Source organism: Drosophila elegans, unplaced genomic scaffold (assembly GCF_018152505.1).
Source record: "Drosophila elegans isolate 14027-0461.03 unplaced genomic scaffold, ASM1815250v1 contig_149, whole genome shotgun sequence".
NCBI lineage: Eukaryota > Metazoa > Arthropoda > Insecta > Diptera > Drosophilidae > Drosophila > Drosophila elegans.
This window is the reverse complement of record NW_024545513.1, coordinates 12,159,326-12,187,090: the sequence shown is the minus strand read 5'-3', so window position 1 is coordinate 12,187,090 and position 27,765 is coordinate 12,159,326. Positions and strand designations below refer to the sequence as shown.

Here is a 27,765-nt window from a genome sequence, read left to right as displayed (position 1 = left end):
GTTATATTATTATTTATGTATTTAACATTTGTGTATATTTTTTTTCAGAGAGGCAGTTTGAGGGTTTCTTATTGAGTATATGTTCTTCATTAGAAAGTAATCTTAAGCCCTTATGGCAAAACCTTAGATGAGAGCGATTTATAATTCTAAATAAGAACCAATTTCTGACCAATTGTTCGTAATTTTCCGTTTTGACCGTGTGGCAAAAGAGGTGGCAAAAGGACTTCAAGGGGCGGGTAAAAGGGGGGCAGCTGCTGCAGGGGGCGACAATTATGTGGCGTCTGCAGTTTTAAGTGCGCCTTTGCATGTGAATCTGTTTGCCCAAGCTCAAGCAGCGGTTCTATGCCATCGCCCACCTCGTAACCCTCATTTTCCACCCCAATTAACCCTCTGCCTCCCCCTTTGGGTCTTCTTCAATCTATTCCACATTTCACTTATTCATTTCGGAACCGTAAACACACAATGAAAATGTCGCATAAATAAGCTCAAAAACAAAAACAAGGGGACCCAAAATAAAAAAAAAGAAGCGGCGACAACAACTTGTTGGCGAAAAACTCTCTCCCCTTTTTTTTTTTTGTGTAACTCCCTGCTAAATCGATGAAATTGTTTGACGTTGGCATGTGTGCCTGCCACGCCTTCTCCTCCTCCTCCAAAAAAAAAACAAAAAACAAAAAAAAAAAAATAAAAGACCTGTCTGCGGGTTAAAGTTTTGCCACTGATTTGTCGCATTCCATGCGCAATGTGACAAACGTTAATTTTTGTGGCTTGTTTTGCATAAACTTTTGCTGTAAGACATACTCCTTAAAAGGGGGAGTGGGGGGTTTCGAGGGTTAAGGGTTCGGAATTCAGAATTCAGAGGGTTGCGTTGTCATTGCGTGCGTCGTCTTAGTTACTCCGCCAATTTATGGCAAATTAAATAAATTTATCATTTGCGGCCACAGTGGCAATCGCAGGTCTACGTAAAGACTTTGGACTTTGGCAAGAAAATAGAATAAAATAATTAAAAAATGGTTTTAATCAAAAAGGAACAGATTTACAGATTTAAAGATAAAATGATTTTGATTTGCTTTGTATGGACATTTAAGTTTCAGATAGCCCAAAAGTATGCAAATATAAATTTTTAAGTTTAAATGATGTTGATCTACTCCATATCAACTAATCATTAATGCAATTCCGGTCATATTTTAAAGAGCGAATTTATAAATAAGTTACAAATGAACATATATTCCCCTTATTAACTCTAAATAAATGGTAATAGAAAGTTTTTAATATTAAAAAACAAGTCCTACAATAATAAAAATTATTTTGAGAAGTTTCCCATTATGATAATAAGAAGGTGTCTTCAGCGATTGAGGGATTATGTCAAACTGAATTCCAGATGACATCGGACCAGAACTTGTGATCAATGTGAACTGAGCTGTTTCCGTTCGCATGTTGTTCAGTGGATTGTCGTTTACCGGTGGCAAGTTGCAGGTTTCTGCCGGCTTGCCTGTCGCATGTTGCTGGTTGCTGGTTGCTGGTTGCAAGTTGCTAGTTGCTGGTTGCCACTGGCTGGTTGCCGCCTTTCGTGGTCGTCCGTGGCCAAAGTAAAAGTGTCAGCGCGTGCCAGGCACCAGTGACAAAGGGAAACGGAAGGCGGCGAACAGCAAACGGAAACCGAAAACCGAAGGAGGAGTTTTCCAAGGAGCAGGAGCAGCAGGAGCAACAGAAGCAGCAGGATGGGATGGCAAAGAAACCCAACCGGAGAGTGGGAGACAAGTCCAAAAACGAATCGCAAGTTCTTTGCGTTTTGTTTGCAAGTTTCTTAAATACTTTTGCCGCGGAAAACGCGGCGGAATGGGGAAAGGTGGAAAGCCAAGCGGGGAAAACCGCAACAGGAGCCACAAAATGTCGGTGGCAACAAAAACCAACAAAAGTCAGCGGCCAGCAATTAATGACGTTCGGTTCGGAAATTGGTCAAAATGCCAAACAATTGCGGTAAAAATAATGGCCTTTAAGATCTTGAACTAACTAAAAAGCAATTCAAAAAATGTAATTTTAAAAATTACTTTTAGTATTTTTGTATTCTTTAACCCAAACTCTTTTACATAATAAGATAAGATAAACAAAAAAATACATTTTTTATAGCTATCCTTTTTTTTTTAATTAGTCAGTTAATTTATAATAATAATAATATAACAAATAAACAATTTTAAAAGTCTCAGCTAAATGCCTAAACTTTTTTATTGCCTTTTTGCCCTAACACTGTATTAAATTTAAACCGAATTATATATTTACACACTTGACAACACTACTTAACTTTTAAGCACCCGGGAACCCCTTCTATTTGCCATAATTTTCACCGCACCGAGCACATGGTCGCCTGCTGTCTATTTGTTTGCACAACATGTCGTATGCGTGATTTGGCTGGTCTTCCACACGGTTTTTTTTCTTTTCGATGGTTTATGAGTTGACTTTGGACTGCATTCGTGGAACTGTGACATAAAATGCAATGCACATATAAATATATATATTGTGTGTATGTATATGTATGCATTTATATATAGCAGCAGCCAGTGGACATGTAAATATTTTATACAATTTATTTATTTAATTTTCAAGTCTTGAGAGGGAATGCGAGTGCCCGCTATCTTATGATATATCGCTGAGCAATTAAATGCTATCGGCCAGAGAGACGTCAAAAACATATATACACGCACGGATACGGATACGAATACGAGTTCAAATATATGTATGCATATATATGGGGAAAGGAGCAGTCATAAGTAGGGAAATTGGAGAGACACGTTCAATCCAGCGATTGTCATTAATCATTGCGGGCGGGCAGTCATAACCATTTTGTGGCCAAATATTTGTTGGCCACGGCCGGCGGAAACAATTTCTATGATTGAGCCAGGACACGCTTCAGTTTCAGGACCTCCCCTTAAAATTCCCCTTAATTCCCCAAAAACGCCACGCTGAATCATGAAGTTCATTGCCAAATGCAGGCCAAACATAGATATGCAAATGCAGCGGCGGGAAAATTCGGAAAATACAGCTGATCGATGACCAAAGAACAACAAATGATGCAAATGGGGGACGTGAGTCACAAAGTTAGAGATTTGTGGCTTCCCCCCAGATGGACAGAGTGTTCTCCCAAAATGATGAGGTTACCCTTAATGTCACATTTTCAAGGGATCACAATCGAAAACACTGTGTCATTTTAAATTGCAAGGCATTCCATGGAATAGAATGCATTTAGTTCTAATAAATAAGGTTATAAATAGTATAAGGTTATAAATACCGAAAGGAATTTATAAATACATGTACTACCTGATTTAGACACTGAAGAAATATTACATTTTGATTATTTAAGCTGACGTAAATATACCCTATTTCTTTTAGCTTATCTAATGCATAAAATATTTACCCAGTAAACCTCTAAAACTCATGTGCATAACTGGACCAAAGTCGCTTGCTGACTTTGAGCTAATTCCTTTAATTGCCTTTGATTAAGTGCATTGCTCACTTGTTAATCTTTATTATTACTATATATATATATAATTTTTTTTTTTGTTTATATATCGCTTGGTCCATTTTCTATTTTTAGCTATTAACCCTTCCCGGCTCTGAATCTGTAATGATTCATTCAGTGAATAAGTAATGAATGAGCTCGTGGCATATTCAAATTCCTGGTCTATCATTCGATTGGAATGCACTTTCAATACCCGACTTCGATTCGGAGAGCTTGCCCATAAAAGATCTGGACTATATCAGATACGATCTATATAATATTCTCCCCTTTCGGATTCCCGGGCGGAATATAAATGGTGCTACATTTTTGTATGCTAGTCATTCAGATTTCTTTCGATGCGGCGGCGCTTTGTGTGTTCCTCTCTCTATCTGCCCTTGTCGTTCTATCTCTTTCTCTTGCTGATTCCCGTGCTCTCTCTAATCATCATCATCATCATCATCGTCATTCTCATAGCATCAGCTGTCGGCCGATGATGTCAAGCTGCCTGTAATAGCAATTACAAATCGTTCAAATGCATTTATGTGTGTTTTCATGCCTGCATTTTACACTCAAAAAAAAAGTGTAATTAAAAAAAAACACTCTTGAATCATATTTTTTATTAGACAATACAAGAAATCTAAATAATAAATGTAAAATGTAAATTTAATTTAGCAATAGGGATCTTATTTAGACACAACCAAAACTATTTTGCAATGCAAATATATTTAAAAAACGTTATAGAGATAGTGTTTTTTTTATTTTTAGTCAAGTTGTAAATTAATTTTGTATTTAACGTGACTGACTCATTTTCTTTTCAGTGCACTTGATATCGTGAGTGTGCGATCTGACTTCCTTCCCTCTTTTTGCCACCACTCAGTATCTGTTTTTTGTTTTTTTTTTTTACTATTTACGCTGACGTTTTGCCGACATCGTTTATCGTTTTGGATGCTCGATTAAAATTCCTTACGTCATTTAGATAACGAAGTGCACTAGGCTATTATTTTTGTTGTTGTCTTCAGATTTTTGCATTGCTGATAAAATATTATAGAACGCAAGCGCTGGCGGTCATGCCCAGTAACCCAGTAAAATCCACCTCAAAGCGCCATTCCCCCTCCGTGAATTCTGCATCTTGGAGTCGAGTGGGTGCAGCCGCAATTTAAGTACATTATCGACAGCCTTAATACCCTGCAATTTGCTTACGATTTCAGCTGAGCTCATTAAGCAGGTGTGATTGTACATTTGTGGCACTATTGGGTGCGCTCATGAATAATGCATGATTTAATGCAAATGAGAAAGACAAGGATTGTGTCAGAGGAATTTAAATGGATTGATTGGATATTATTTTTTTGTAACCTATTTATTTCTATGTCTATTCTATTTTGCATATCTTCTACCTGTTAAAAATATAATTGGAAGTTTGGGCTTATTTGAATATTTCCTAGGGCATTAAATAATATTTTGATTTTATTTTTAAGCTGCTCTTTCATATCCAAATCTTGAACATCTTTTCCTGGCCTCTCCGCGGAATTTTTCGCTTTCTTTTTGCAAATTGATTTCCTTTTTCGCAATTCAAATGCCGCCGCAGTTTCCCTTTTCGATGGATGGAATCTGAAACTGAGGGCCTATCGCTGGGAAATCGCAGAATGTATCTGCTAGATGCATTATGCGGTATCTGACCGCATCTGCAGTGCGCTCGTAAATTCACTTTTGCTGTCCCGTTGTCGTTGGTTCGTTGTTCGCTGTTCGCTGTTGCAGTTGTCATGCAAGTCTGTCAGCATTTCTGCCATTTGCATAGAGCGCTGGACAAATAAACTACATAAGTAAAATACAAAAAAAAAATAAATAAAAACCGTCTAAAACGCTGACAAGCGATGCTGGGAACACAAATTAATAAATAAGCTACATTTGTGCAGTGCACGTGCCAAACACTTCAGCCAAGACAGTTACGAATTTAAATGCAGTGGCAATTAATAGCATGCATTAGGTAGACAACACTGAGAAATAAAACTAACTAACTAACAAAATGAGGGAAAATAATAAAAGTAAGAAAACACTTGACAAAATAGACAAACAAATTCACTAAACAATGAAATAATTAGAGGAATTTATGAAAAACTATAAAAATATTATAAGTAGTCCAACTTTTATGCCACCTATATTTATCTTTTGTTTCTGATTGCTTGGCAATGTGTAATGCATTTTCCACAAGCTTTAAAGCGAAACCTAATATTTGAAATTTAGTTTAATAGACTTGATAATTGGGAAAGCTGAAAAATGTGATGCATTTTGTAAACGGTTTAAGCCGAAACTTAATATTTAAACTCAACTAGTTAACTTGTTGTTTAGCTCTTCATTGTATGTTAGGCTTAATTTGTAAAATAAATACATAAATTTAAATCCATAAACTTGATAGTGGGGGAGGGCTGGAAAATTAAATTTGCATTTTCTCCCCATTCTGCTAATTATTTATGGAAATGTATACTTTGGGTCATGGGTTAGCAAAATTTAATATCGCAATTGCCGTTTGAAGGTATTGTCTTTGCTTAATGGAATATTGAGTTTCCATGAGTGTGGATTAAGTTGCATTTGTGCAGTGCATTTGGAGTGCATAATGCCCCGAATCGACATCTTCGGATATTCGATATCTGAATGGCGAGCGAGGCCAAGTTGACTTGACTTGCAATCGTCACTCGCCCGTCAATCGGGGGCCAATCAAATGCTAATTCTAATTGCACTGCCACTGCATAAATTTGTATAAATCAAAGTGTATCTTTAAGATACTTGGAATTAAGTCACGTATTTAATCAGCTAAACAGATTTTCTCCTTTTCCGCATACGCAACAATGTCTGGCCATTTCCCATTTGCCCCCACAATCCAGATCCCATTTCGATTCAGTCTCGAGTTTTCAGCTCAGTACCCCCTCCCTTCTACGGTCCAGGCGCAAATATCAAATCTCATTGCGAAAAACTTTTCTTTTCGTATAATCTGCAAGGCGACTTTTCTCTAGGTTCTCTTGACATTTCGCACGCGCTCTCAACAAGCAAATTACGTGCCTGGAAAATGCGGGACGGGAAGGGGGATGGGTGGTGGTGGTGGTGGTATGGAAAAACTGTGAAAAGCTGGTGTATATAGTCATATGCCCAATGGCATTTAGACGTTTTGACATTTTTGTTAATGGCATAAGCATCAAATTACATACAAGTCAGCAAAGAATCAGTGAAGGGTTTTCCACCCAGCAAACAGTAAACACAACACACACAACACACTCAACACAAAAGAGGAAAATCTCGGCATGAAAAACTTTAAACCAAAGGCAATGGCAAAGTCAAACAATTCTGGCCAAACGGTAAACAAGCATTAAGTTAACCCTGAAAAAAATAGAATGAAATAAAATAAAATGAAATGAAATAGAATAAACAGTGGAAAATGCGACTGGCAAATGGGAAATGCACTCCGAAGCGTTTTCTAATTGTTCTCGCAAAAGGCGCTTACATCAGCGCATGAGCATTCAGCTCGACGCCTTCCTATTCTTCAGTTATACACATATATATCCCCCTGCCACATGCATTTATTTATTCAAGAGCCTCTGCAGATCTCATTTCATTTTCTCGGGCTTTCAGGAAGCGCTCAAAGCAGGCAACCAGAAAAGAAAACTTGCTACAAATGGCTTGGAAGGTTGGGCAAAAGAGGGTTAAGGCGGCCAGCGAGAGGGGGTTAAACAGCAGCCAGTGTGTGTGCGAGTGTGTGTGGCACATTGTACTAAAAATAAACATCTTTCAATTCATTCTTCTAGCAATTGCAAGCAGCGGAGTAAATAAGAGTCCCGAATTGAAAAGTTGATTTCAGGACACAACAAAAAACCAACAGCGGTTCTTGAGTACTCTACAGTGAACAAAAAATAATATACATTTTTTAGAAACATTTAAATTTAGAATAATGAATAAGAAACCTAAAAGAAAATTGTATTTATATGTTTTTAAGTAAAACAAGTCAAAGTTGTCGCTCTCTTGTACATCTAAATATTTCTTGTTTAAAAAATGTCATCGTTTAATTTATAAGTTAAACATGACATCTGAATATTTAGCAAATGACTTAGAATGCATATTTCTTAATATCTTTATGGGTCAAATGGGGCATTTCTCAAGAGTGTTGTGTATATAGTGTGTATAGTGTATGCCCAAACAAGATCTGAATCTGTATCTGAATCTTAATCTGGATCCGAGTCAGACGCGATGCCCAAGTAGCGATGACTTCAGAGTGCTTTTCAGTAGTGCAAAATAATAGTTTCGCATTATCTTGAGGGCTTGGCTTCGTTTGTTTGTTGGTTTGCTGGTTGCTTGTTTGTCCATTTGTTTGTTTGTTTGTTTGTTTACTTGTTGGTTGTTGCTTGTTTGTTCGCTGCTCCCGCTGAGGTTTTAACTTCAATGCGATCGGGTTACGGTTAATGAAGTCAAGGATGACATTGTTGTAATGGCTGCAGATGCTGCAGTTAACCGTTTTTAATTTCTCTCTGATGACTGTCGGTTCCTGGAGTATCCGATGACCATTCGTTTGTCTCTCAAAGCCTTAAAACTCGAATCTTTCTCCCACTGACCGTGACCAAAGGCCTAGAAAACAGTTAGCGATCCCACAAAAGGCCCCAAGGCACTAAGCCACCAGACAATGGCAATGAAAGGAGGCTACTTTTGTTACCAAGGGTTAAGCGGCCACTGAAAAAGCATCTGGCATCTATTCTACTCTCACTACCAACGACCTCAGTACTCAGTACTTTGTAACACATAAATTATTATTTAGCAAAGAAAACAAGGTACTTTAAAAAACATTCCACTGCAACACATGAATTTAATATACAATTTGTCTAACTTAATTATTAATTCAATTCCAATAGATAAAGGAATGCCTGGAAAATTAAACAAAAAAAATATATAGAGCATTGATAAGCGGGCGTTCCTCTAAATAAATAACTGCATTTTCTTTGTCGCGTGAATAATACGTGAATAATACGTTGAGTTATCTAGACAACTGTGTAAATATTATTTAAATCACCATTGAATCATCGTTTAAAAATGCAGCTTACATCACATTGTTTCCTGTACTTGATTTTCTTAATCAAACTGTTAAGAATCAAATTGAAATTTTTCAGTGAATTAAGAACTACTTTCATGCCTATTATTTTAAAATAATTTCCAACTGATTACTTGCTTAATAAAAACATTTTCCTAGTCGTCCACTTAATTTGCGGATCTACCATTAGTTTTTACTTTCATCCTGGCATTTCTCCATCTCATCTGTAACCCGATTTTCCCCACCAGCACTTTTCACTACTGGTGCATCGCTTTTGCGCCTATCGCCATGGGGAAATTCTTTGTCAGCTCATCGGGGCTTATCAAGATAATTATTCTATTCTTAGACCCGGGCGGCAACTTAACTTATCAAGTGTGGCCCGTTGTCGAGTGCGCTCTCTTCGCGGCTTCCTAAATTAAGATGTTTGTGCAAATTAATTGGTCGCTGGCATCATTATTACAACAGCGACAAACAATTAGCCTAGATTTGCGCAACTCAACTCAAATCAACTCAACTCGGAGCAACTCAACTCATCCGAATGAACTGGCAGCCACTTCCAATCTCTGCATCATCGCCAACTGCAGCTGCATTCCTCAATTTCTCAATTCCTCAATTCCTCAATTCGATATCAAGTCGGCAATTGTTGTCACTTGAGGGGCAATTAAATGGGGATGGGGACCGATTGAAATGAATTGCCATCGAGAGGCAGGGCACATATCCCTCCACATATATCCATATATCCCGGGCCCACCACAGCCAATATCTTTTTTTTTGCATCACAGCCAATTCAAATCAAATTCTCTATTTACAAGAAATTGCTTAAATATTTTGGTTGACATAAAAGAGATTATTTTAAGTTCAGTTTGCACATATATGTATATTTTAATAATTTAAGCAAGAGCAAATTTTTAAATTCTGTTAAAAGATAATTTGCTTATTAAGTTAACCATAAAATAATTTTTTATTTAGAGTTACCAACCACAAAGCATATATGTTTAGATCTACTACAAAAAGTCGTATAAAAGTATAATATTTCCTAAGAACAAAAAAGATTTAAGATACTAAAGGTTTACAATTTGATAAGCTATGTTTTTATCACTTTAAGTCCCCAGAACTTTGGACTTACCACCGTAGGAGATATAGGTGCCACGAGCTTCGCTTTTTTGGGACTTTTCGATGACGATCAGGGCCGCCAGCAGCCAAAAAGCTGCCCTCAGGCGCCGTCCCATCGCGGATGCGAAATTCGATGCAAATGCGCGAGCTGGGATGAAAAACTAAACAAAAAAATGTGTTGGGGGGGTATATTTTCCAGCTTAATCTTGGCTCAAGGCTCAACTTGTTTTCTCTTTTTCTATTCTCAAGCGCATTTGGTATGTGCGAAATTCTTTTTCTGTTCTGTCGCATAAAAATCACAGCAGGGGGGTCAGAGGTCAGCAAAGGGGGTCGAAGAGGGGAAAGAAGAGGGGCGTGACCGCACCCGGCGAGCGGCGACACTTCCGCTGGCAAACTGAACGCATTACCAACAACAAAAAGAAGGATACTTTAACAAACATTTCCGTTACAAATGAAAGCAATGAAGGACCCCAAAACAAACCCACCCACTGAACCCATCCACTTGGTGACCCCACACACTGCCACATTCCCACTCAATGCTGACCCACACACTTCCACCCACTAGTGAAGTCCACTCCGGACTTCCGTCTTTGTCTATGCGGGCAAAAGTCGAGAAGTGGCTGGCTACACTTAAAAAAAATGTATATATATTTAATATGTTTAAAAACAATTAAGTTTTTTTCAGGCAAGCAAATATCTAGCACTCTAAAAATTGGCATCCTAAGATAACTTTTGAAATTTCAATAAATTCATCAATATATACTTTGCTGATTTCTCGCGGTGTAAATAAGAGACACCATCGTCGAAAAGAGCAACTGCGAACCTAGTGCCATTAAGTGTTTGCTTAATTTTAAATAACGCAACGCCAGAGAATCCCTATTCAAGGACGAAGAGCCCCCCGCCAGGAGCAGGCTTCATCAGCATTCAATTGTTTGGCCTTCATATCTGTACAAGACTCTCAAATATATTTCCATATAGAAAGCAGATTCCCATTTCTTTTTGTGAGCGCCCTTGTGCAGGGGTGTCAAATGAAATTTTAAGCAGAAAATGACAATAATAAACCTTTATCATCGCGCTAGAAAATATTTATTGTAATGGTAAGTATGGTTCCTTTTTCCAGCAGTTACAAGTTACAAAACATATATTTAGTCAAATAACTTACTAAACTGATTGATTTTTTTTTAATTTAAAACCTTATTCCAAATAAATGCCTATTTAATATTTGTCTATTTTAAAGTCTACATTTTCCTTACTTAACTGTTTTTAATATTCGTTTATTAAAAAAGACTAAAATTCTGAGGACAAGCATAATTATTACAGTAAACACCCTTGGATTTTATCGTTTGTAAAAATCTTTAATTTAAACCTTTTAGCCACATGTTTCGATCTTGCCACCACGATTCCCCTTGAATTACGTAATCCCATTATGAGAGCAAATATTCCAATGAGCATACTTTCGAAGACCATATCGATTTCGATCTGAACCTGACTCACTGCATTTATCGTGAATTATTACCGAGCAAACATAGCCAAAACGTGACCAATTAATACCCATTTGATTTCCATTTCATATGGCCCCTATATAATCCACTTCCCGAAGAATCAGCGGTTTCTTTACCGTCCCGCTGTGCAAAAAATTTTCGCAAAATGGGCAGGAAAAAAAACGTGAAAATTTCGCGCATAAATTACAACAAATTGGTGGCATTTTTTCCCTAATGAACTTGAACTTGAGATGTTTATGTGTGTGCCATATATAAATCCGAGGGATAATATAGAGCAAACTACCGGACATCTGACATCTGAGTGCAAAGTCGAGTGGCGATTGTCGATTGTGAACGGTTTTCGTTTTCGTTTTAGTTTCAGTTTCTTTTTCTTATTTTTTTATTTTATTTTTTTCTTTTTTTTTTTTGAGGGACCGATAAACGTATCTGTGAGATACGCGCCTAAAAGCTTTGTTGTTTATGCGGCTTTGGCAAGATGCCTGCATTTTTCAATTATTATATCGCAAAAAAGTTGTTTGCCGGCGGCCCGGAGAGTATGTTTCAATTAACCGAGCATTAAAGGAATGCTTTTAGTTTGTCCAAACGGTAAGTGGTCTTCAGCCTCCAGCCGGCAACAGCATTTTGGCCAAGTTTCGAGTTACCCAACATGTTACGCATAATAAATTGGAGAATTGCAGCGCGCCAACACACACAATAAAGGCTGCTTCGGCTTCGTTAATGAGATGCCCCGGCAGAATCCATTCACCCAAGATGCATTCATCCCAAAAACCAGGAGTCCGGACGCCAGGAGCCCTCAGTTGTTAATGACGAGCTTTCGGAGTCATTAGAAACTCAAATTGCGGCCAAGTTTTTTAGCCAAACTCCCACAACGCCTTCATATTAACAGTCATTAAAATTAATGATGCATATGACGCTTTATCTAACGTCCGTTTAAGAGCGCAAGTGGCAAGTGCATTCATTGCAAAAGGCCGGTGTATACGGATAGTATATCTAAAAGCTTATCCGCTAAATAAAATGTCTTTGCCGTGGAAATCATTGAACAAGCGATCAGCGATCTCAAAAACTTTGCGACCTACATTGATCAAGACCTACTAAAACAGATTGATCTGGGCTTATCAACCTATTCTTCTAACAATATAATCCTGGAAATTGTCAAGTTGAGAATCAACTGATCAATACATAAACTTTTGGAAACCTTTAATTTTTGAGTAAAATTTTTTAATTACATATGAAAAATCTTTTCTTAAAACTTAAAAGACTTTGTTTTATAAATAAAAATTATTTATATTTAAATACAGCATTACTTAACATAATGTTTAATCTTTTTTAATGAAAAATATAATATTACGATTCACATTTCTTTAAATCTATTTAAAACCTCACATGACTATAAAGCTTATGATTGAATTCCTTGAAAACTCTGAAAGTAGTATGATAAATTCTTAAAAATCCCCAGCTCTAAATGAGTTTTTAAATCAACAAAAACTTCTTTCCAACAACAAATATTGACCGAATTAGCAAGGGAAAAAGTGCTGACTCTGCCGAAACTTTGTCCACTTTTTTTCCCACAAACTCCGCAAGACGATCCCCGCCGATCCTGACATTATAACATTGGAATTAGCATTATCATTTTGCCGAGTGAAGCAAATTGCATTTGACAGACAGCCAGTGAAGTGAAAAGAAAAGAACTGACGAACCGAAAGACACTGGGGATTCCAGAAAACATTCTATAAATCGGAGTATATTCTGAAAATAGCTACTATATGGTTCTTCCATATTTGGGCGGTTATTTTTGTCAGCCCCCGTCGGGAAATTTGTCATCGCCTTTCCATCGTCCGCTTTCCCGATTTTCTCCGCTATTTCGGGCATGGCTAATCGAAGTCGAGGAGTTTCGAGGGCGGAACGATCAACGATCAAGTGAGCAATCAGTGTCAGAAATATTTAACATTTTTCCCTCGGCTGTTTGTTTTTTGTCTCTACCGAACGAGATTTATATGCCCAATCTCTATCTGTGGCCCCTCGAAACTTCTTTGATTGAGATTTACGACCTGGCAACAGGCGACGGCAATGTGCAATGGCAATCACAAACACAACATTAATGGCATTAATAGCAGCCACCTCAAAATGCAACCGCAAGAGTAACAATAACATGGGCCACCACAAGATGTCAGACAGCTAAATTAATAACCGATGGCAAATATTTGGTTTTATCCATTCACAATGTGTGAGCTGAGCAAACAATGTTTGGGAACATAAATGAATGAGCTAAGCGCTTGATTTCAACTGATCTTGTTTGTTGTTCTCTAGACTCTGCGTTTTACAGACCTCGAAAAAGTTGGAAAGTAGAGAAATGGACCCTAATTTAGGCATAAACGAAACAAAGTAATCTCAAAATGTTTCAGTTTTGTCAGGGGTTTATTTACAGGGTTTGAAAATGAATATTATAGAATTTTTGTCAAATAAGTTGAGTATTCTCATATCCTTTCTACACTGTGCTCTGTTCCAAAATTAAGTTTGTAATTACAATATTTATATTTTAAATTATTTTATAAGGACTAAAAGATAATCTCAAAGAAACACTGTTAATAAAATATGAAAATGTGATTTGTGTCACTAATATTACGCTAATAATTCCATAATCTGATTTCATATTTTAAATATGTTGAATTTTAAATCTATATTTTATTTAAAAAATTTACTAATGCAACCGACAAGGAACAAGTCGTGGAAAAACCGAGAAATCCTTGAGCAATATTTGCATGAGCAAATGAATTCCAAAAGCTGTTAGAACTACATGACGAGATGATGGAGTTTTATCTACGAAGGTCACAAATCGTAAGTCCAAAATCAACGTTGCACTGGGAAGAGATAAGTTTGCACAAAGTTGAGATCACGCACACAGAACAGAAATTGCAGAGGATTTCGCACACCAAAGGCTGATTATAATTAGAATATTATTTAAATAGTTTTCAGCACAGTGGCTTCCAAAAAAAAAGTAACAAAAAAAACTTGATTACACTTTTCTGGTATTATAGCTTAGCGGTTTTTGAGAGAATCGAGAAGTAAGGATGTGTTTTGGTGTTTTTAAGCTGGAGCTAAGACCGCGCCAACGTAACGCACACGCAAACGCTTCACGTTGAACTGAATTGAAAATTCGAAAGCGTTCCAAGCGTTGAGCAGGCGTAGCGGAATGTTGCCGACTTGCACAGAAAATGTTGCCGATGCAAGCATCTTAATAAAGATGATAAGTGTACTTATAAATGCAGTAATATATATAAGATATATACAAATGGTACAAAATTATAGAGTTTATACTATAAAATTAACATATTACAAAATAAATTAAAATTACAAAAAAATTAAATATTTTCTAATACAAAACATATTTTCTTGTGTTATTTTTATTAAATTTAAATATGAACTACTTTCTCTATGAAATATTCAAGATTTTCAATTTTTTTTTTATTTTCATATTTTCCAAATCAGATGGAAAATGTATTTTCTTTTTATGGCTGGCAACAATGATGCGGCATCCAATGTCGACAGTGCAGCATTGCTCGTTATGCACACGAGCGCAAAACCGAAGAACGAAGCAAGAACAAAACACCGAAGATGACGACATCCGACGCCCACACATGCAAAACCCGAAGTATAAACAGCCAACCAGGTGATGGCAGCATGTTGCAGAAGGTTCGGTGTTTGATAACTGCAACATGTTGCTGCTGGCTGGACACATACACTTTTTTGCGCTTGCGCCAAAGCCTCAAATTAAAACAAATTTTTGGCAAACACTCGAATATATTTTTTACAATACATATTTTTTTTATATTTCGTTTAATATTTTACATTTAATATATATATATCGATAAAAGCAAAAAGGAAGCAACATAGACGGAAATGGCGCGCCAAGCTTTTCACTTTTCCTTTGCAACACGCTTATACGCATGTTTTATTTGGGAATAAGTTTGATATGACCGACAAAATGTTGCACTTGTTATTGTATTTGAAATATTTAATTTGCGAAGAAAACGAAGCTTTGCTTTTACTTTTTTTGCAACAAAAGCGATGGCAAATAGTTTTATATTGCAAAAACAGACGTGTAAACGTGTAAGCAGACACACACACACAAACGACGCTCATCAGACATGCACAACTCCCCCGAGGGGCGGGAGGCGTGGCAGGGGTTAGCTTTGTTTGCTGTTATGATTTTTTATGATTTCAACAGATTTTTCGCAGGTCTTTTGGGGCAGAAAGGTATATGCGCATTATAAAATGTTTGTTTCGAAAAAAGTGTATTTTTTGTTTTAATGTTCAAATGTACAAAATATTGAATACTTGAAACACCTTAGAATTATGCAAAGATTTTTTTTTAAAAGAATAATGTTAAGTATGACTGACATATGGCTAACTGGCATTCCAGATGACCATGGCAATTGCATACCCAGATTTAGTTACGTAATGCAAGAATAATTTATGGACCATAGAACATGATTTAGGACACATGTCAACAGAAGCTAACAATACACTTGTCTTTTAAAAAGCTTAAAATGACAAAGGAAAAGGTGGGAACTAGAAGAACATTAATGTGTCAAATAATTTAAATAACAGTTCAATAATAAATATTTTTTGCTGGGTAACTTTGGGGTCTATTTTATAAATTTTACTTAGTTTTATCTTGAGTCTTGAAAAGCGTCTCTAAAATATCTCATCATAAATATCATGGAATTTGAAAATATAAGTTTTCAAATATATTTTATAGGGTATCCATGAGATGTAGTGCCTAATTTCCTATATCTACCATTCTATATTTTGTCTTCCCCTTCTTTTGTTTTGCTTTTTGCTTGTTTGTGTATTTCTTTCTTGGCTTAATTTTCGCCCTTTTTGGCGCTCGGCGAGAAAAGAAAAGCGTTGGCTGGCAAATTCAATTTGCATATGTGTGGCCACCTAGATGTTGCCCACTTTCCTTGTCCATTTGTGCAATGTTTTTTTTTTTTTTCCAACGAGTTCTCTTTTTGTTGTATTTTCTGGTACTCATGCTCGTGTGTGGTTGCTGGGCAAAATGCACATTGAAATCTGCTGCCATTTAACACAGTTCAGGCAAACTGAAGCCGCTAATTGACTCGCGCCAAAAAAGGAGCGGGGAAAAGTGCAAGTTGTATTTGCCAAATTTAATCAACAAAAACCCAATGCAGCCGCAAAAGCGCACAAAAAATATATATATGCCACAAGAAATACATGCACATATGGTTCATAAATCTAACTTTGAATACCAAATTACAAAATGGTCGACGGCGAGGGGAGTAATTACATTTCCCAACTATGTACATTGCATAATGATAAAAGCAGAGCCACACAAAATACAATTCAAGCTTCAAGTGCAAGCTGTGCACAGCAGCTCCCATTGACGCACTTTCGAAACCATCTGAAAAGCCACGGAAGTTTCGAATTTCAGAACGACAACAACGAGGGTAATAACAGCAAAAAAAAAAAAAAAAAGCATAAAAATACGAAGAGTGTAGAAAAAGCACATAGATAGCATTGAAAACCACGAATATTGCCTTCATTAACCCAAATGGCCAAAGGGAATCCGAACTGAAGAATCCGCCTCAAGGTCTGTTGCCTGATGGCCAAGAATTCGAGCTCAATTAAAAAATATGCATTTGTTTATCAATACAACAACAAAAATGGGAGGGCTTATTGTCGTTCATGGCACTCAACTGGTCTTTATAAACTCTGAAAGATATACAAGTATCTAGATAGTCTTTTAAAGTTACAAGTTTGGAACAGATTTTAGGTTGTGGAAGCAAACGATTAAATTCACTCAATTTATACATATCATAGTTAACATAATAAACTGATGATTAATATGTTATTTATAAGAATTCATGAAATTATAATAGTTTTTTTATATTAATTTTTTTTAACTGTATTATAAATTTACAAAATATTTCTTGATTATTATGTTAACTTTAAAGTACCTTATTATTTAAAAGAAATCGTGTAACAAAATACCTAACGAACTATCCCAACTAATTTCATTGTATCCCATTTTCCACCCCATTTTCCCAGCTCCCTTTCATTTTTTGGATGCCCTGTGGAGTGGAGTGTGGAAAATTCATTAAATTTCCAAGGACACAACTTTTTATTCGGGTGGCATTTTTTTTTTGGTGCGTGTGTGCTGTTTGGTGGGTGGCGACCTCTGACATTGCATTTAATCTCGTTGACAGCACTTAACACGCCCCCCAAAGTAGTAAAAGCGAGCTGGGAATCTGTGAGCAAGGATATAAGGAGTAAGGACTCGGGACTCGGGTTTTTGGGGTGGCTCTTCTTGCTCCCGCACTGCAAGTGGATTATTTAAGTTTATAATACGCTTAGGGGTAATTTTAATCTGTTGCAAATTGTTTTTGCTGTTAGCTGTCGACACAGTGCAGCTTCCAAAAAAACAACAAAAATTAAAGCACACACTCTCTATGGGCACACACTGCCTGTCAGACCCCAAATCACCATCTATATAACATATTTTTTTCTCTCGTTGCGCTCCCGACTTTTGTGGCATATTTCATGGATATTGTAATCTGGTTTTTTGGGGTGCTACAATTGCGGTTTCTGGATGCGTGGGTGTGAGCGAAGAAGTTGCCTTGTAATTTCACTTTTTGGTTGAAGCGCTTGTTTCGCCTTTTTGTCTCCTCTGCTATTTACATTTATGTTTTTTGTTTGCGCTTCCTTTCTCGTTGCAATTTGCACAGCATGAGGTTGGTTTGAAGTAAAAAAAAAAAAGACAAACAAAAAACAGATTGGGAGTGGTAAGCTGATGCAAAGTGTTCAGGGTCAATGTGTGAAACTTGAACACATTTCGGGAGAAAAACCGAAAAACCAGCACAGAAATCATTCAGATTAGATTTCTCAAATTTGAATTCGTCCAATCGCCTCAAAAATAATGCAAAATGTTTTTATTTATAGTTCCTCTTGAAGTTACAAAACCTTGTGAAAATGTTCTTAGCCATATTTAACTAGAAATTGCCAACACACATAGTGCATTCACATTATATCAAATGTTCATTAACAATATTCCGAAAATCCATAGAAATTCCGGAAATATTGCTCACTTTCCGTTTGCAATTAGATCTGAAAAGTGCCTTTAGTTAAACCAGAAACAAATAAATTCATTCGATTATGTGCCAAAAGATGCCGCCCGAAGGGGACGAATTGGTCCCGATGCATTGGAAATCCATTAGAATATCAAATATTTAGACCAATTGACTGCCTGCGAATGAAAACTTAATTCAAGTTGAAAGAGCAGAATAACGAGCAAAAGGCCATAAATAAAATACAAAAGATATTACAAAGAACAGAATGAACAGAATGGCATGTGTGGCACTCAGTGGAAATATTCGTTTATCGGGCCAATTAATATGCGGAATTTATTTGGCCATTACAGAGAGCATAGTTCTGAATGCGCAGATCGCAGACATTAGAACAATGAGATCACCGAGCCAAGAGCTCAACAAAAGGAAAACAATCTGAACAGAAACTAAAGACATTGTGTCCCAAACTTACTTCACTTGCTCTATTTGTTCGAAAATGGTTAAGCCGAAAACGTAATTTTTCGATATTTAGAAATCTTTTACCATATAGAATAGAGGGTAGAGTTTGGCAGACTCATTAGGAATATAAAGAAATCTTAAAATATCCATATGAGTTAATCGACGGAGGCACGGAAATTTCCTTCTACCCAATGCAGTTGAAATTCGTTTGTTCCACATGTGTAAATTATGGCGGTTCAAATTTCTAGAAACATTTTTTGGTCCTACTCTTATGGGCTTTGAGTTTATCACACATACGTACTGCTTTCTCTGCTTAAATAATTCATATTTTTCTAGGTAGCGTAGACATTTTCTGTTTTTCTCTATATTATGACTCATATTCGATTGAAATCAAAACCCTGATAAAAATTTTTATAACAATTTAGAGACCACAGAATAGTGCCTAAAACTTAAAACCATATTTTTTTGGTTTTCGAATAGATTAATTGCACAGTTAAAAGTATTTTTTGTTGTACTATAGGTATTTTTAAGTTATAGTGTTCTAATCCGTTTTCAGCCCGAATAAAAATGAAAGCTCCTAAATCCCCAAAATTAAAACACATAAAGAATAATAAAGCGAAATTAAGTGAAAGAATCGAAATAACTTACCCTCTTCTTGAGATTCTGGCTCAGGCTCTGGTTCAGGTTCAGGTTCAGGATCAGGTATAGGTTCGGGTTCGGGTTCAGGATCAGGTGATTGCTCAGGTTCTTCTGGCTCTGGTGCCGGCTGCTGATCACAGGCAGCCTCATCCGTCTGATCATCGCAGTCCGTAACTCTATCGCAGCGCTTTTCCAGCGGCAGACATTTATCGTCGCACTTGAACTGATCTTCAGTGCAAACTGAGGTACGCAACGTTACACAAAAAGAGATACGAAAATATAAATTAAAATTAAAAACAAAGCAATATAAAGCCAAATTAAATGAAAATGAACGAACGATCTGGACAGGTTTGAGTCTACAGTCTACATGATCAATTGAATTTAAGTTGAGGTAGGAGATGGAGCTGCAAAAGCATCAAAGAATTGCATTTTTTGGACACATTTTCGATCAGAATTATCGACAAATTGATTTTTCGTTAGCATGGAGCACGCGAATTCTTAGGCAGATTCTTAGATTCTTAAATAGGCAATGTAACAATATGTATATATCAATATTATGAGACCCCTTTACAAATTGGTTTAGTAGGGAGATGTGGGATTAGACGATTATGTCGAACAATCTATGATGAGTTGGATAACTTTTATTAGAGTCCTAGCGCATTTACCCGGTGCATAGGAACAGAATTCCTCGTCCTCGCCATCGGGACATTGTCGCACTCCATCGCATTGCATATCATCGCAAATGATTTTCCCGCTGTGGCGACAGGTGAAGGTGACATCCCCACGACAGTTGAGGTCATCGCCGGAGCCCTCCACCGGCACTGGTCTTGGCTGGTAATTAAGATCGATCGACATCGGATCGCCTTCATCTGTGAGGTCACAAAGAGGATTAGCGATGGTTCTTGGAATTTTCTGGGTGTCTTAGTTTCCCAAAGACAGACAGAGACAGAATTGTATAGACGGAGATCACAGAAATGAGACAGAGTGTGGTGCGGTGAATGGCATAAAGCGTAGCGTTCGATGATGAGAGACGTTCACAGAGGCAAGGGGTCACATGGTCAAGCACATAGGTCACGTTCTCAAGGACACACACTTAAAGGTCCACTCCGGATTTCATTTGATTTCTCGTTTCACCCAAGTAACTCTATATATTTAAATACCTTTCAAAATTACGTTTTTAAATGGCTTTGCTAGCTAAAACATTAACAGGATGTATTATTATGTCTGATATTACCAATTAATCCCTACAAATAAACAAAACTGCAAACATTCACTTTTAAATTTTGCTTTTCCCTTTCACTTTTCGGTAAAGAGTGCACCTTTTTTTTTTACAAAAGTACTTAGAGCTATTTTTTTTACAGTATGGTAACTCTAACGCAGTGACAATTGCACTTCAACATTTTGAGGCTAGAATAGTTCAAAATTTGTAAATAGTTAAGAAACTAACTAAGAATTAGACTGTACACATAAACGACAGTACCTGATAAAAACACACTATGAGAAAATAAAAACTAGAGCAGACCCACAGATTAGGTTAGCGTTTATATATAGTTATTTTTTTGAGGTTCGAGTGTTGCCGGGTTAATCACATTGGGGCAATCTCGCATTTTTCCGGTTCGTTGTAAATGGACAAACCTTTGGGACCGGTGGCTGATGGAACATCTTTGGGTTCGACTCGTATTACAGGGAACTTGTTTCTAGAGATCGTCAACACGGCCTTATGGGGAATAACAGTGTCTTCTGGGGCTTTTGATAGGTATTTTAGGGTTTTTATTTGGGTTTTTGGGTAAAGAAAGAGTTTTAATATCGTGATTCGAAAACCGCAAGCCGTTTTAAGAATTTTCAATTAATTTTAGATTTGAGATCACTTAAAAAGAAGTTTTGAAGTATATTTTCATCTCTTCGCATCTTTTTTCGAGGTCTTTGACTTTAAAAATATATCGTAGCATACTTTTTAACGCCTTTACCAGTGATTTCAAAGCTCTTAAAATTTTTGTCACAAACTGATATACAGTTGTTGGTTCCCAAAAGTGGGAATAAAATAATAATAATAATTGCACTTTTTTTTCAATAATAAAATCTACAAGTTTTCTTCCCTGAATTGGGAAATTGGAAGGGAGAGTTTTCTTTAAGCGGCATCTCACACCAAAGCAAAGCGGATAGTCGCAGGAAAAAAGAGAAAGGAATGTTGTTGACTTGGATCCTTAAGGACTCACCACTCAATTCTGTGAAGGAAAAGGCGTCATCGACAGAAGCACCCAATTGATCGATGCGCATGAAGTCATTCAGTTTCTGTTGCAACTTATTACCGAAGTCGGTTATAGAACTGGGGATCTCTATCTTGAGATGCACGCGAACCTGAAAGCTGTCTTCGGTCGGTCTGAGAAAATGATAAATACCATCAGAATTAGCCATGATAAAGATCCAAAGTAATATAAATTATCAAACTTACTCAACTCGCTCCAGAATGCTACGGATTTCTTGCTCCTCGTCATCATGAACATCGTAAGCGTTGTGGAAAAATCTGCGCAGATCGTCGTCTATAAATTTTTGCAGGTTCTGAAAGTCATTGCTAGCCCGATCCCTGAACTCGGTCGAATATGGCTCATTAACGACGAAGGAGGTACGATCTAATTAAAGAAAGATTTATTAGCTTAATAAGCTTCAAACTATTTTAAAAATTTGAGATTTATTAGTTAATTTATTCATTTTTTAAATATTTTTACTTAGAGCAAAATTCAGCTATTAGAAAGTTTACCCAAATGTAGCTGTTAAATTAAAATGTACAATTTAAATGCTAGTTGGTTCTAAAGAGCTCGCGGCTTAAGCATAAAAGCTACAAGTTTTAGAATTTTAAACTGGGAACCTTTTTAAAACAATTATAAACATAATTTGGATGAGTGACTTACAGATGGCGGTTTCCTCTATTCCGGAAGCCTCGTTCTCGTCGTAGAGATCGGCAGAAGGTGCCCGCTTGCGAGTGACGTCATTGGCCCGTTTGGCCAGACGCTGTTTCTCCAGCTGGCGTTGATGCTTTTCCTGTTCCCGCTTGCGTTCCCGCTCCTCCCTGTTCTGCCGGCGAAGCTCCTTTTGCCGATCATGGGCATTTTGGCGTTTCCGCCGGGTCCGCTCATGCTCCAGCTTCCGCTCCTGATTCTCGTCAGCGCCAAAGAGACTCTTGATTGAGCGGCCAACGCGATGGACACTCTGGGTAAACCAGTTACCTTTGGGCAAGTCCTCCTTCTTCTCCGTCTCCTCGAAGTCGTCCTTTTCTGATGAACGCATTAGATCCTCGCTCTCGAGGAAATCGTCGTCATCGTCATCGTTAGCCTTAGTGGCCCACTCGGTCTCGTTGTTGCCCTGCAACTGGTCGTCCGCCAATATAAAGTCCAGGTCATCATTGAAGGGCGTAATTTGCTAAAAGGATAGCGAACAAATAAGCCATGTTAACAAATATCGATAAAAATGGACCGCAAGCAACATAAGGTTTTAAAAACAGAAGGTCCATCAAGCCGAATAAAATTTATATTTTTTATATTTATATTTTTTATGATAAGATCGCTAGGAAGCATTCACAAAAACATAAGCTTTTAAATATACAAAAAAAAATGACAGGAAAAAATAATGTAAACAAAAAGCAATCAACAATCAGCGCAAACTAATTATGCGTTGAGAAAAGCTGCCAAGGCTCCCCCATTTCACCACACTTTTCCTTTACAGCAGCTTTCATTAGATGTTTTACTTATAATTTTCTAAGGAAAAAGAGCTTGCCAATTTGGTTGCTGTCCATGCTAAGCAAAGCAATGCATTGCTGCAGTTTTACGAGCACTGTGCCTTGGCTACATTTTCCCCACAATTACGAAAAACATAACATGGCTGTTGACTTTCACATAATTTGGAGCTGGGAAGTGTATTTTATTTTTGGGAGTTCTGTTATCTAAATAACAGATTTTGTGGGCTTACAATGAAATACATTTTGTTTTATAACGTACAATAAAAGTATCAAATAAGCCATTAAGCCCAGCAAATGCATGGAGTATTTCAGACTTTTGGCTAACCAGCATTCCATTCCTTATTATTTAGTTTTCCTCATTTGTGAGCCCCTTTTTATTATCCCACCCCCTTTTCTACTTAACTGTTTACTTCCGATCTATTTAAGTAGACTCTTTGATTGAGCATTGATTTCAAGTGTTAATCTATTTTCTTTCTTTTCTGTAATCGGTTTGGGCACTATTTTCTGCTTTCCCCAAAAAAAAACTTTTTGTATAACTACCCCTGCTCCTTTTTTTTTGTTTTGTTTTGAGTGGAAGTGTCAGAAAAAGACGCGTGCTACGTCATATTTCTTGTTGTCTTTGGCTGATAAAAAGCACTTGCCACGCATGTTCAACATGTGCCACACACAAGCAATAGTGGCCCACCTCCTTTTTGCTTAGCCACCCCCTTTTTTTGGGGACCTCTATCCGCCCCTGATCACCGCACCAAAAATGATCATAAAATTGATGTTCGATGCCCGAGGAATGCTCTTTTCTACTTCGCTCTTCCCACGTCCCCTATGCACCGAAAAAAAACAATCATACATAATTAATAAATGTGATAAAAATTTTAAAACGGTTTTGAATGATTTTCCTCAATCAAAATAAGATTTCTGCTAAAAAAAATTAAAAGGTCTGACACCACTCATTTTATTTAAAAGAATAAACTTTATTATTATTTTGATATCAAATATTTTCCTCCAATCCTAATTTGCTTATCTTGCGTACATTATTAATTAATTTATTAACATGAATTTTTGTGAGTGCAAGAGAGTGTTTGTATTTGTATGGGAACAAATGAAATGTGGGCCAAATGTGCATGGCCCGAGCCCCTTCTATCCTCTTATCGAAATACTTCGATAAACTAAAAAGATAATGGAAAGACAAGGGAATGGCAGATAGCATTTGGAGGTGGGAAAAAAGGTGGAAACATTAGGCATATGTACTATTTAATTTGTTAACACACAAAGACAGGGAAGCGTCTTAAAATTCATACAATTTCAAGTATTGGAATTGGATCATATTGGTAGTGAAAATTAATTAAATGTTCTATGTTTACTCATTGCAAATTTAAACTTTGTCTTATTTCAGTTATAAATTATATTTTATTTCATTAATTTTATTGTCTAGTATATGAGAATTAAATACAATTTTTAAATATTTTTGAGGTAGTTAATGGTCAAACAAAATATTCAATGTTGAAAAATCTTCAGTGACAAATTTTGCCGTTTTGTTATGGCTGCAGTGTGGTTTTGACTTTTAAGCGTTGTCTGCGTTTTGTCTACGCTGTGTCTGATTTTATTTTTTCAGGGGTCTGCGTTGTCGATAGGATAGAGAGGTGGTTAAGGAAATTGTGTGGTTTTGTGTGGTTTTGGGCTGAACGGCTGGCTTATGAAGCTGCATAGTCACGTGCCACGACTTCGAAGTTGGCCCCATGTTTTTCGGCAAGTTTTTGCTTGTTTGGTGTGTGTTACACATAATAATGCTGCCGAAACCAGGTCTTAGCTATCAATATCACATTAAAGAGTGCCTTCAATCGATTTGCAAGTTGGCAATTAGCTTGAATGATTAATTAACATCAAGTATACGCGGTGATTTTAGTTAAAAATTTCGAATTGTTGCCGTAGTTTGTTTTTTCATAAGTTTTAACATACAAAATTACTAAAGCCAAACGTAAAAACGTTAGAAACACTTAAGTAAAACAATATGAAGACCAAACCAAATTTTAAACAAATACCTAAATTGTTGATAAAATTAAAATTTATGAAACGATAAAACAAAATCAAGATTTTTTCTGATGACCGTTTTTAGCCTCGATTCCGACGAGTAGTTTTGCCGTGTATGCCGGACGGACAGTCGGCATGCTTGACACAGATTCCTGGCGTTTATTGTGATTACTCGAGTTGTTCGCTAATGCAAAAAAGCAGCATGGCCTACAGTGGCTCCCAAACTGTGCCACCCCACATCGCATCAAATGTACAACTGCTTCAAAGAAAATAGCACTTTTTATTTATTTTGAAAAGTGCAAATAACTCACATTGCAAATCGATCACGATTTTATGATCGTATTTAAGTTTTTAATATATTTTATATAAAATTAATTCTTATTTATTCTGCAACTTTTTGACTTAACATCAAAAATCAAATCAAATTTTCAGTGCTATTTTTTCTGACCCCACTGTGAATGCCAGATGCAATCGCAAATGAAATGAATTATTACGCATACGCAACGTGCGAACGGCGAAAATAAATAAATAACCTGGTGTGGAAACAATGAGAAATGTTATTTATGTGCCCGCCCAATTAGATGACAACGCAGTGTCCTTGAACCCATTTTTGCGAAATGCATCTGCATCTGCATTCTAGATTTATGCAAGAGAAAAGTGAGCAAAAACAAGAAAACAAACGCGGGAAAAATAAGCAGACAGAATGCCTGGCTACTGTCAATTGTCTCAACTTGTTGCTCGCGAGTGTGTGGGTGTGTGTGTGTGTGTGGGAGGGGGGTTTTCGAGGAAAGGGAGTGGGGAGTGGGAAACACCAAGTGGGTCAGTTTGGGGCGGAAGGTCGCCATTTGCACCACCCACCCCCCAATAAAATCTATGTGCGTGCATTGAACCCACAAATGGACAAGGCGAATTTTTAGATTTTCTACATTTATTTTTTGCCTGCCGGCGAGGCTCATTTCCTGCAAGACAAATTACACATTGAGACTGAGCCACTCCCCCTTTTTGGCCAGTCATAAATTTGGCGCACATATGTGTGCTGGCAATTTATTTTCATCATGTTCAAAAATCGCAGCAGACAGCCAGCCAATTCTCGTTAAATCGATCGCACACACATCTAGAAATATATATATTTTTTTCGAAAGGATAGGGTAGCTTGTAACCGAAACTGACAAACCCGAAAGAAAAAGTTATTGACTAACTGACTGACTGACTGACTGCGCACAATTTGTGGCCAAAAGGCACGCCAGACGGCGGGCGGTTATTCAGGGGGCGTGGCAGGGCCAAAAACTCTCAGCTCGCAAGCCGCAAAAGACCACAAAAAATAAAGCAAAAACACACACAAAAAAAGAGACAACACAAATAACAAGTTGGATATAGGATGCAGGTAAAAGTAAGGGGGAAGTCGGGATGCATTTTAAAAGGGTTTAAAAAAATAAAATGTTTTATATACTTATTATACTGTATACTTAAAAAAATACCATAAGCAAATGCATACAAAAAGAAATAATTAAAGGACATTTAGATTAACAAATTTGTAACCATGAATAAAAAATGTTACAAAAAATTATAGGACATTCAAAAAAACATCTAAGAATTTAAGTAACAGAACAAACTTTACCAATATGGAAACATAAATTTTATTATTCATAAATATATGTATAAATAGGTGAAATCGAAAAATAGGTATTAGTTTAAGATTAAAAGTCTGCAAATCACAAAATACTATTTGTATAGTAAATATAACCCAGCCATAAAGAGTATAAAGAATTAGGCAGAAACAGACACACACTGTCTGCAAAAAACACATGTGTGGCAGGAGGCAACTTTGTGTTTTGGCCACAATTATCACAGAGAAGCGAGACAGAGTGGAAAGCGGGAAAACGTAAAAGGAAAAGCTGGGGGAGGGGAAGTGGAGAAGGAAATTGGGGGTAGAAACATGTGAAAATTTGATTAAAAACTAGCGTCAAGGTAATTGCCTGGCAAATAATGCCAGTCGAATTCCTGTTCCTCGCCTTTGCGAAGGTAAAGCGCAGAAATTGCGCATACGCCGTGTGTATGGTATTTTAGAGAAGATTGGAGGTGGAAATGGACATAGAAATGGAAATGGAGGAAAGTGCATCGAGTGACATCAAGCTGAAGAATCTGGGTCTGTGGAGCAAGTGCAAAGCAATTGTCGCCATAATCCTCCGCCAAGAGAAGATTACGCGATGATGGCCGTCAATCATCATTCCGAGATGCAACCAGAAATTCCGCTGGGACCGATCTGGGAAAACGACCTGGTTGCCCGGGTACTTGGAACTCAGATTTATGTCGAGATTCCGATTCCGGACCCGAGAACCCGCTCAGCAGGAAATATTTAGTGCTGCCCTCTTGTGTCTCATGTTCTTAATTAAACTGTACGTTTTAGCAATTGCTTTGATTTAATTAGTTTTTCCTCATATATACATTTTTTTTTTGTTCTCCGTGGGCGTCAATGGAACTCGGGCGATGATCATCATCATCATCATCGTTTGCATTTCCATCTACATCAAAGTCCGATTTATCCACACACGGAATTTTCATTGAAATATATATGTAGGTTAGGGTTTTTAATTGGAAAACCAACTACCTTAATTGGTTTTTGCATGGCAAATGTTATGAGAGATATAAAA

At 37.0% G+C, this 27,765-nt stretch overlaps 1 protein-coding gene across 20 annotated transcripts in view; it reads right to left on the bottom strand.

The window, feature by feature from the left end:
* LOC108137078 (basement membrane-specific heparan sulfate proteoglycan core protein) overlaps window positions 1-27,765 on the bottom strand; it is an 87,560-nt gene that overhangs the window by 39,661 nt on the left and 20,134 nt on the right. For 18 of the 20 annotated variants that reach the window (XM_041707090.1, XM_017258584.2, XM_041707096.1 and 15 more), the window contains exons 3-8: window positions 22,266-22,773; window positions 21,809-21,986; window positions 21,573-21,736; window positions 20,992-21,102; window positions 20,022-20,225; window positions 19,366-19,596 (exon numbers count right to left, since the gene is read on the bottom strand). In XM_041707090.1, coding sequence (XP_041563024.1) covers window positions 19,366-19,596; window positions 20,022-20,225; window positions 20,992-21,102; window positions 21,573-21,736; window positions 21,809-21,986; window positions 22,266-22,773 — 1,396 coding nt within the window. Of the gene's footprint in view, window positions 1-9,684; window positions 9,804-19,365; window positions 19,597-20,021; window positions 20,226-20,991; window positions 21,103-21,572; window positions 21,737-21,808; window positions 21,987-22,265; window positions 22,774-27,765 lie in introns of those variants that run through there. The other 2 variants (XM_041707092.1, XM_041707108.1) reach the window with 2 other exon arrangements.